Below are 12,016 nucleotides of genomic sequence, written 5' to 3' on the forward strand. Positions count from 1 at the left end.
TCATTTTGATTAAAATGGGAATAAGTGTATATATTTCATTTTACATGCAGATTGAAAACTACCGCAAGTTTATCCGCTGCGAAAACCAGAAAAAAACACGCGTCATTGTGACACCACATGCAACATTCCAGCTTTAGAAAAAAATGAAATAAATGTATATTTAGATGACTATGGTAAATGTGTCGGATAATACTAAGGAAATTAACATGTCAGATATACAGCACCAGTCTGTGAGGATCCAATCTGAGGGTTAAGAATATCAGCGATTGCCAGATAATATCAATGGAGATAAAAACAGTATAAACAAGAAAACAGTCAGCTAAAATTAAAAAAGTTGAACCTCGATAAATCGGATCAACTTGGACCGAGCCGATCCGTGATAACTAAAAACTGGTTAACCAGAGAATAAGGGACATGTATGTAGTAGTATGTAAATGCCTAACAGGTGCCTGGTGCTGGTGTGTGTAATGTGTATTGTGTACGCCATCTTGTATTACCTTGACCATGACCAAGTGCCATGTTGGATCTGCCATTTTGTATTATCGCCATCTTGGTTTCTATAACATTCCACCATCTTCAGTTATGATTTCACTATAGCAATTTTCGTTATGGCCGTCATTTTGGTATCTAATGCTCCAAACTTTAATGTTTAATATTCCGTTGCCAATTATTTGTTTTAATTTATAAAAAAAATAATAATTATTATTATTATTTAAAACCTCCACCATTTGGAAATTTGTCAACCGTCTTGAAATACTTTAATTATTGTGCTAAATGTCTGGAAAAATTTCAAAATTCATAAAAAATTTAACGAACAATAATTTTATATAAAACCTCCACCATGTTCATATCGATTAATATGTTAGGATCTTCCCATGATGTGTGATCGATCTCTTCTGCTGCTATCATCTTCCTTGCCAGTTTATTAAAAATAACTTTAATATCACTATCGTTCCAGTGATCATCATAAGCTTTATCATAATAATGTATGGTATCACGACATTTTGGTTTGGTCTCAGAGCTTCATCACAGTGTTCGATCTTGTCGACATCAGATCGTTCTGTATCGTTCAAAATCTCATGGAGTCGACTAGAATTTTGTGTAAATATCTTTTGATTCCTATGAAAGTGCCACTTTCTTCGTTAGTTTTAAATTTTAAATCATTAGCAAGATCTGGGATAGTATTTTTAACATTAACATTTTTACATATTTCGTAATCATTATAGTCACCTAATATTTTGCCTTCATTCCACTTCCTCGGTGTTGCAGACCCTCCTCGTTATCTTAAGTCAGCTTAGTTATACAGGTTTTAGATGTTTATTCAAGAAATAACTGCGACCAAAGGATTTATAACACTGACTGCAACTAAATTGTGTTTTGCAAGGACAAAAAATACACTCAAGGTAAAGTTCTTGCAGCAGTATCAACAGCGTTATTTTTTTGATACAGCGAAAGGCAACGATCGAGCATCCATGTTAACTCCTACGGCTAATACCAGGTGATAACTGATAGTTTTGAAATTGGAACATTTACTTAAATATAATTTTTAATATTTCATAAGTGAGAGTTAATTTGACATTTTGAAAGACTCATGGCAAGATAGTTCTGAATTTCAACAATAGATGGGCCACGTGTTACATAGCAGTTTATATATATATATATATATATATATATATATATATATATATATATATATATAATGCAGGATGCTCTTTCAAGATCGTAAGAGAATGAGGGCTTCCTAGAAATCAAGGATAAGGAAGTTCATTTTGCATGAAAGTGTTTCTGAGCCGTCTCAAGACATAGTAATCGGGTCAGTAATGAATCTATTTTGTTTTAATTCCACCAAATAATAATATATATATTGAAAGTTCTGATATGGTAACAGGAATTCACTAAGTAACCGAAACTCTGAATAAATTTGCTTGTCTCATTACGTAAATAATAATTACATGCAGATATTTTTTTCAGGAATAACCAGGAGTACTCGGAGAACATTAGCAGAATTCTCGCCAGGAATAATTAGGAGCAAATGGACCTGGAGAAAACCATAAAAATATTGACCAAAACAATCAGGAGCACACAGAGAAAACTAACGCAAATTTTCCTAAATCAATTTCTGTGAAACAAGGAAAAAAATAAAAATAAAAATAAAAAATACTAAAATTGTTGGATTGTGCTAGAACTCTATCCTTGCAGAACAAAGGAGAAGTTTACAAGCGGTCAGAAGCTGTTTTTGTAAAAATTTTCTTTATTTTTTATCACTACTTTTATTATTACTTTTGGCAATGTTAGACTTTTGAATTCAATATGGTAAATATATTTGTGTTTTGATGCATCTATGTTGTGTATGTGTTTTAGTGTATGCTTTGGAGCTGGTACATGGCAAACGACACTCAGTTCTACATTTTGGGAATACTTCTTCTGTTGTTCGTGGGAAGGTAAGACATACTGCATTAAAACTTTCGAACTTTTTTCATAACCATTTTTGTGGTAAACCTACAAACCACTCTTTGTGTGACTTAATTTTCTATTATTTTTATATCATACATATGATTATTTTTTTTTTTTTTTACCTACATAATAAGAAAGCTAGTTTTGCCACTCTTTGATTTTACTGCCTGCTTGGACACACAATTGCAATTAGATTTGTGTTTTTTTATATTTTATTTATCATTATAGAATATAAGTTGATTTATATTTTCTCAGGATCTTTCTAATTTATATGGTTTGGGTTGAACATATTATTTTATACTTAATTAAGTTACCATATTTTTAAAAATACTATTAATTTATTTTCGTCCTTTATTAAAAAAACTGTGTATTAGTTAATATTTTACATTTATACAAACTACAAATCGAAAACTACTTGTCATGTAATCATAAATTTTCAATTAATAAACTTAAATGTTAATTAATTATTTAAAATAAGAATAACATAAGAGCAGAATGTGATGTTAACTGAACTAAAAATATATAATTAGGTATAAGTGGCACTAAGTAACTTATATATTAGCAATAAATTAGCATGACTAATTATAAGTAAAAACCTTTCTTGTGTTGCAGTCACTTCCGGATAGTAGCAGCTTTCTGGATCGTCATTCTGGCCAGCTCATGGAGCACCACTGCGCTGGTGTCGTACTTTAACAATTACGAAGCCAGGTACAACCCATCACTCTCACATTTATTAATGTCATGCGGGAAGTGTTTTTTTTTGTAGAGAAAATACTCTATTCATAATGTATCGTTTGCATCAGGAATCATCAGTACTATTAAAAAATTTGGTTTTTTTTTTACGCATTATGAGTAATAATGAAGAAAAATGAAACGGTTTCATGTTACTTCATTTTTGCTGAACTAATGCCAAATATGGGTTTTCGAGAATAGGATGGAAATATTGAACAGCTATTGGAATATATCCATAAAATCTCATAATGCAATTGTAATAACTTAATTAATTTAACATTCCAGAATATTATATTTAATACTTTAAAAAATGAGAGGCGAATTACACTTGGGCGCATTAATGTTTGGGGAAAAAAGTTGCCAATTTAAACACTATTTCCACACCCACTGACAACCCACACTGCATCTAGGGTTCTCCAGATTATTGTTTTTGAATGTCTCACTACAAAAACAAAACCATTCTGCCTCATCTTTCGCTTGAACACTCTGTGTTGTAGTTTCTAATACGTATAAGCTTACAGAAGACAATACAACTTTCTCATTGTTAGAAGTTTAATTTTTATTTCTCCTTTTCTTGGAAAATAGTTTCGAAATGTAAAACTTCTTTCCTGAGAGGGTTACAATTTTCGAGCATTTCGAAAATTCCGATCGCATGAGGGGAAATAGATAGCTATGTCGTGGGGGTACCAGGAGAGGGGGGGGGGGGAATAGTTAGGTACGTGGTGGGAGAACCGATAGAGGAGACGGCAGGTAAAGGTAGGAATGACGCAAATTACATGTGCTCTTGCACTCTCACGCACTTGCGCACTTTCGTATCCTTGGGGGTGACATCGCGCTATTCCCACTGGCGCGGGCAGTGGTCGCAGGGCTCCATGTGGCTGAACCCCGCCATGCTGCAGGGACAGGCGGGCCTGCGTCTGTCGTTTCAGCTTATTGTTGTGCATCGTGCCATGTGCCATATTCGAAGGAAAATATGCTTCTTTCATTTATACATTATTATTTTAATTACTTGTGGAAATCAGTACTGTTAAAATATGTATGTGAGCATTGTTTTAGTAATGTAACTAAATATTTCTGCTGGTATAATGCTTTTCCGGCTTAGGTAGAAATGGGTAATTATTCGTCACGAATCATTATTTGACTATCTAAATCACACACCATATTATAGTTACGAGCCCACAAGTGTGTTAACTTGTGAAGTTCAACTACGAGGCCTGAATATTTCTCGATCGGAGTGTAGCTGTGGGTGACTGGCTCAACAAAGTAGCATTGAGCTGCCATGTTGTCACTTTCACATGCCAGATATCTACCTCGAGCTACATACGTCCATTTAGACGATATTAGTTAAGCTGCATAAATTACCTAATTATAGGCAAGCTTCAAATTTTAGAATTATTTGAAATAAAAGTTTGTTTTTAATGTAGGAAAAAAATTTAAGTTATTTTTTTATTAAAAGAAATTGGTTGTCTGTAAAGTCGGTTTACGGACGATAGTTTAACGTGACAACGTCATAACAAAACATTGATGAAATGATTGATCCAGAAGAAAATGAAATATCATATTTGGCCTGAGACTGAGCCGTAATAGGTTTTTGCAACCAAACCATTTAGGTATTAAAAATATTATATTCTTTAAGGAAGAAATTTTTTTGAATTTTTCTATCTTTTGTATGATACAATCTAACTCTGCATACTTTTATGAATAAAATGGAATCATTTTTTTTTATTGAATTATCACTATTTTGTATGGATACAAAGAAGGAGTGAAATAAAATTTACAATTTAATTGATAAATTTACTTTTACTTGCATTGATTAATTCAAATATATTTATTACTTTTGTAGTGTTGCGCGCACCGTATTTATTTTTACAAGTACAAAAATAACAGTATCGCAGCGGCCGGGAATCGATCCGTCAACCTTTTAATTGCTAGTCAGCAATGCTGACCGTACGGCCACGAGTTCATATTGGAAACAATTGTTTCAGATTATATATATAGTTATAAAAATTTTTGTTTTGTGCTGTGGAAGTTTTAAAAACGTATGTAGTCCGCCCGTTTTTATAACACGATTTTATAACAAATACGCATCCCAAATACACTAAACTTATTTATAATGTGTTACAATATTTTTTAAAACATTGTGCAAAAGATCCCGGGTGTAATTGAATTATTATGTGTAACTGTAAAACACCATTGTTCGTTAAAAACGTATTTGAATATTCAACATTACTTTTAAATAACCGTACAGATTGTTCTGAAAATCGGTGGACGATCGTTAAATTACATAATATTAATAATTCAAACGACGAAAATATGATTGTAAAGTTAAATCGATGTTTGTTCCAATCGAGTGGAAAAGAGATGCCACGCATGCGTACAATGAGCATAACAGGACACATCCGTAGTGGGACATCCGTAGTGGGACAATGTGCGTTACGGGACACTTTTTTGTGCGTGCAGCCGGCATTCATCGATTTATTAGACGTTGTCACGTCAAAAATCTACAATTTATCTTTTCGTGTAGAGAATATTTGTTTCATTTCAGATCATACACGCGTCCTTAATATTCTCAAGCATTATCTCTTGTTCATTTAAAAAATATTAGTAACTTATCTCTATAATAAATTAGCAAGAATTGGCACATATTTTTTCTTGCTCTGAGTCGTTCATTTTCTGGTTCATTTATATATATTTATTTATTTAGATTTATATGTTTTTATTCTACTCTGATGGGTCCTTTGTGAGTTGGTGCCTCCTTCTTTAATTTGAGTTAAGGATCTTTTCTAACAAGTGACCATTTTAAAATATATTTATATAGATACCTGGTTATGATGAGTATCTAAACTTCTCTCTAAAGTCTGTTTAATGTTGTCTTCTTTTTGCATTGGAAATTGAGAGATGTGTTGAGGATTGAAGTGTATTACAGGTATCAAAGAGACTCCAGCCTCTTTCATGTTCTTCTCGTTCCACTGTTCCTCAAATCAGCCCTGCTTTCCTATCCAGAATGATACATATCATCATTATATCCTCGTCGCCACTCTCATTATGTTCACCATTTTCTCGCACATATTTCAACTTCTTGATGAGCTACAATGATGGGTTCTAAGTACATGTTCTTGTTCCATGGAAATATCCCATAGCACTTAAAACCACTGACTGTGATTTCCCTTGTTTGAAACTTAAGATTTACCTTTGCCCTCCGATCCCTTGCACCATAACATTACGTCATACCTCCCCGCAGAACCCCCTGCATCCACTCTCCCATTCCCCCTACTGCATCATTGCGACCTATCCACAATAAGCAACCCCTGAAACCAAACCCCGTCCCTCCAACTGCATCGCTATGACCTATCCCCACGCAGCAACCCCTGCAGCCCCTCCAGTCTCTCCCACTGCATGACTGTGTTATTTCCATACTCTGGGCATACATGCATTTTATTGTTAATATATGATTTAGAGTCTGGCTGTTCTATAGAGAAATCACATGCATCAGTCGTGTGTACCATTTATTATAAATAAAAAAATTATTTCAGGATTCAAGCACCATTCGCCTTGTTCGACGAGCTGTACGACAAGCCATGGACGCGTGTGGGCCCATACTTGGTGGGACTCGTCACTGGCTGGCTGCTGTTCCGCACCAACTGCCGCTTAAACATGACACCGGTGAGTCGAGAGCCTCACCAGCCTTATAACTGCTCACTTTTATAAGGGAACGGGAATTTCAGGCCTACATTTAAGCCTGTAGCCGCATTTAGTTGCTGTTTCATGTTTCATACAGGTACAGGATTATACGAGGGAATGCCTTCCTAAAGCCTGGTGCCTCAGTAATTTATTACTTCACTCTTTTGTATGGGAGTGCGAAGTCAGTCTTCCCTGTAACTTTGTGCCTTGACTAGCTTATCAAGCTCTACATTAATAAAATATCTAGGTTAACCCTACCAACATCCTGGAGAACTGCTAAGCTTATTCTTCACTATTTTATATAATAGTGTAAAGTCAGGTTTACCTGAAGCCGGGCGCACTTCTTGTAACCCACCTAGCTCTTAAATATCTCCTCAATTAAAGATTGCGAAGCCGTTCATTTTTAAACCTTTCTTCAGACCATTTTCTTATTTATTCCTTCACTTGAGAGTTATAGAATAGTCATACCTATTGCCTGTAGACCTGCCAAGGTTTTCCTTCTCACCTTTATGGGAGAAAGATTACCATGTCTATATTATCTGCATGCTTATTTCTTTATTCTATAATTTATAGGTGAATTCAAAATTATGCATAACTCTATCTGAGTAACAGGCGATTTGCCTAACGGCGGTTTGCCAAAACATGAATTCGTTACGACGATTTGCCTAAAGTCATTTCGCCTAAAGGCGTTTTGCCTAGCGGCGTTTTCCCTAACGGCGTTTTGCCTAACGGCGTTTTGCCTAAAATGTTACTATGATGACAAAACCTCGTTTTGCCTAACGGCGAATTGCCTAACGGCATTTTGCTAATGGCGATTGGCCTAACAGCATTTTGCCATCCTAACCTAACCTAACCTAAGCTAACCTAACCTAAGATAACCTAACCTAACCCAAACTAACCTTACCTAAGCTAACCTAACATAAGCTAACCTAAGCTAACTTAACCTTACCTAACCTAACGGCATTTTGCCTAACAGCTGTTTTCCTAACGGCTATTTGCCTAACCGCGTTTTGCCTAACGGTGATTTGCCTAACGGCATTTTGCCTAACGGCGTTTTGCCTAACAGCGATTTGCCTAACGGCATTTTGCCTAACGGTGTTTTGCCTAAACGGCATTTTGCCTAAAATTAGGCAAAACGCCTTTAGGCAAAACGACACATGCCCCTCTATCTTACTGCCCTGCTTTCCTCTCATTTGCTTCTTCACATCAAATAGTGAGATTAGGTGCTCCTATAGCCTGGCTCCACGCCTAGTTCCTGATTCTCTGTTTTCTGCGAGAATGAAAAGATCTAACTAAAGCCTGGTGACCCACCGAGCTAATGTTTCTCACCTTAATAGGAGAGTGTGACTAGTTAATTCTCAATGGTAGTGGCTTCTTGGTTATGAAGTTCATAAGCCTCTGGCCACTTACAGAAGTAATCCATTGCTACCAGAATATACTGGTTACCATCTGTAGTCTTGCGAGATGGTCCATTGGTGTCGATGGCTATCCTCTCAAACACTCCAGTGTTGTGGGCCCTTTTCTAGTCGAGCATACTTCACATTGTCTTCACCAAGACTCCACATCCTGGCGACACCTCAACCAATAGTAGCATTAACATATCTTGACTAAAATTTGTTTCACCGCTAGGGGGACCATCAAAGTTAATATCATGCATTTCTTTTAATACCTCTGCCACTAGACTTTTCGGAAGGTGTAGTTTCATGGTAACTACTTTTCCATTTGGACTCTCCAATGCCCTCATTCGCCGTTCATTCGCCATCCTTGAGGAATACCACTGTGCCCAATAAGCTTTCACAACCCTTCAGTATTTGGATATCATGCCATGATGGGCATCAGTAAAATTCACTAGCCAGCTTATAGCGAATCCTTAGGTCAGGCTTCAAGCTGGCATTGTAACATTTATCCTCACCATTCGTCATGGTTGTTCACTGGATATCTTCGTTGCCCTCATTTATCTCTGCCATTTTCCAATGGTTGCAGTCTACCTTGCAAAATCTTTGTGAGAGAGAGTTGCTATGGCTGAGAATTTGGCCTTTCCTGTGTTCTATCCAACTATCATTTTGCTTTATCTGTTCAATCCACCTAGTAAATTGTCCCTTTGGATTCTTTAACTGTAAAAGGCACTTGAGTGCTTCATTTTCAGTACATAAAAGGAATGTTCTTCAATATGAATGTTTGTGGAAACATTTCAGAGACTTCACTATAGCAAGGAGTACACTACTCCATTCTGCGAGAGAATATGTCCCAAGAAGATTACCTCATGCTGGAACAAGAAGCACTTCTTGGAACTTAACTTAATTGTGCATGGCGAAGTCTTTCGAACTAATCCTTTTGATTTCGCAAAATTTTCTACACTGTATTTCCCACCACAATAATGTCATACATGTATACTAGGTATGTTTTCCAAGTTAAGCCATGCACAAGTTCCATTAATCTCTCAAACCCGAATGGTAACACAGTGAACTCGAACAGCTCACTTCCTGTCCTCGGGGTGCAGCACCACTTGCCAAAGACCACTCTTCAGGTCCAGTGTGAGAACCATCTGGGCCCAGAGAGTGTATCAAGCATGTCATCAATACGTGAGAGGGGGTAGCTGCTTACCTTTATCTGTTAGGTTTTTGTCATCGCCCCAATAACTGTTCTAGTTTTTGGTTCAGTAGTTACTCAGTATGTATAATAGGTGAAGAAGACTAACTGGCCTACTCAAGAGACAGGTTCACAGCTATTATTGGGTCCTCCTGTTTCAAAACCCTTGTTCTGGAATCGAGGTTTGCCACCCTGACTGTTACAACATCGTCAACCTTTACAATGCTTCGAGCGACCAGAAGCTTCTTTAATCCTAATGTCATATCTGGCTCAATCAGGCAGCTCATATTGCCCCTTTGTTCTTCATTATCCTAGCTGCTATTATCTGCTCGTGGTTCTCTGGAATTGAAACAGATTTTCTAAATACCACTTGCATTACACGAACTTCTAATTGATCGGGGGTAAACAAGGCTACCTGTTCCCATTTTATACACTGTACTTGTCCATTCATATTGATAACATATCCATATTGATTAATTATGACCACTCTTAGAATTACCTCATCAGTGATATCATAGACAAAAAATATCTGTGATAATGGCCAAGATCCAATCCTTACCTCCAAATCCAGCGGTCCATGCACAGTTGAAGTGTCTCCAGTGGCTTTTTTTGAGTCTGTGTGGGATGGGCATTCTCATAGGCTTTTCTTTACTTACATTGTCTGTGCGAATTATATATGTCGATGCCCCTGTGTCAACAATAAGGAAACATGGTCTGACATTGATCTATATATTTAGCAACAGACGCATTGTCTCTACGAATTAAGGATACAGGAAAAACCTTAGGGCTACAATTTCCTGTGAGCTGGCATTCGCCCCTTCACACCAGCTATTATTAATTTCCGTGTTATTCTTCCTGCTTCTATTCCTGCTGAAATGTTCTCCTGCATGTCGGGCAGTCCCTCTAGAATTGTGTTAGTTCTTGCAGACAAATCATCGCGGGCATTTTCCTGCTCTTCTGAGCTGGGACTTCTTCAATGCCCTAATATTATCTCCTTCATAAGTGATGTTTCTGGCATTTGCTTCATTGTTATATTTCAGTCCAGCTCTCTTTGTCCTGATTCTTGTGTTTCTTGAGGCACTGCATGCTGTCTTGATATCCAAGGCATGGACTTAGGCATCGCAGCTTTTCTTGTGCCAGGCCAAACGAAGAGTATTCTGAAACCCTTCAAATATGAGTCCATCTATAAATTCACTGATGGCTAGCTGCATTCGGAACTGTGTGCTTTTGGTTAGACGAGGTGCACGAGTCATTCAATATCTGCTTCGAATTCCTGGAATGATTCCGAGGATCGTTGACATGTTTTGAGGGCCATTCTAAACTCTCCTCCAATGTGTTGATTGCCATAACACAGCTCAAGGGCTTCTAATAGTACAACGTAGTCTTTCTGCTATATAACTGGTATGGTGCAGCAGCTCGAGTGGAAATCCTCGCAGGGCCATGACAAGTGATGTATCCGTCTCTTTCTCGCCTCAGCCATTCACTTCAGCAGATGTCTCGAACTGATGCATGTAGAGAGCCCACGATGATTGGCCATCAAAGTTGGGTGGATTGTATTTTGAATGACCACTGGAAATGCCCTCCACCATAACATCCCCGGAGTAACCTTTCCAGTTGCAGCAGTTGTAGCATCCTCAATCATCTGCCGGCTCTCTTTCGTTACAGCTACTACATGCTAATCGGTGGTCTGCTCGAGCTGAGCTAGATGTTGTGCAATCAGTTCTTCATGCTTAGCTAGCCATGCTTCTTTTGGGTGATTGGCTATTCTGGTTGTAGAAGATGCTGCTCCAAACACTGTACTTTCCCTTTCAGCTATATACTGGTTTAATCATCCTCCTTCTTTAACCCCTCTTGAGCAGTTACCAATTCGCCTATTTCTTCCTGACCCTTCTTCATTACTTCTTGAGTTGCCACATGTTCAAAATGCATATCTTCCTGACCCCTCTACAACAACTCTTGGTTCTTCTTCATGTATTCAATCTCAGTCTTCATGGAATTTTTCAAATCTTTTTGGTCACACTTCATTTAATTCTTCATCTCTTCTTGGCTACTATCAATTTTATTCTTCACCTCTTCTTAGCTACTATATATTTTATTCTTCATCTCTTCTTGGTTGTTCCTTATTTCATTCTACATTTCGTTCATATACATATAACTTTTTTCATCTAGGCTAAGAAAGCCATTACGTTCCTAAGTTCATACGCACCCATCTTCCTTGTCCACATACACTACCAGCCTCTATAGTATAATTTCACCTACAAGCTAACCTAAACTTCTACTGGAAACTACCACTAACTATAATACAACTACACTTAAAACTAACCACAATACCTAACACTAATTTAAATCTCGAAAATCTGAATACATTTTTTAAATTTTTTTTTATTCACTGTTAATTATATGTAAATCCTTTAATTAGAGCTATTCCACTTCAGACACCAAATGTTATGAGTGAGGAAAATGGGCTCGCAATGATAGCCCAATTAATATTATACAGTTGTATTTGTTACTAATATATGCATTACTAATTAAATGACCACACTTAATGCCTGTTCACATA

At 36.9% G+C, this 12,016-nt stretch overlaps 1 protein-coding gene across 1 annotated transcript in view; it reads left to right on the top strand.

Annotated features, from left to right (window-relative positions):
* Positions 1-12,016, top strand: part of LOC134542620 (nose resistant to fluoxetine protein 6-like) — a 249,973-nt gene that overhangs the window by 184,367 nt on the left and 53,590 nt on the right. The window contains exons 9-11 of the mRNA XM_063387020.1: positions 2,362-2,441; positions 3,067-3,162; positions 6,720-6,849. Coding sequence (XP_063243090.1) covers positions 2,362-2,441; positions 3,067-3,162; positions 6,720-6,849 — 306 coding nt within the window. The remainder of the gene's footprint in view (positions 1-2,361; positions 2,442-3,066; positions 3,163-6,719; positions 6,850-12,016) is intronic.

The sequence above is a fragment of the Bacillus rossius genome, assembly GCF_032445375.1.
Source record: "Bacillus rossius redtenbacheri isolate Brsri chromosome 9 unlocalized genomic scaffold, Brsri_v3 Brsri_v3_scf9_1, whole genome shotgun sequence".
In the NCBI taxonomy this organism is placed as follows: domain Eukaryota; kingdom Metazoa; phylum Arthropoda; class Insecta; order Phasmatodea; family Bacillidae; genus Bacillus; species Bacillus rossius.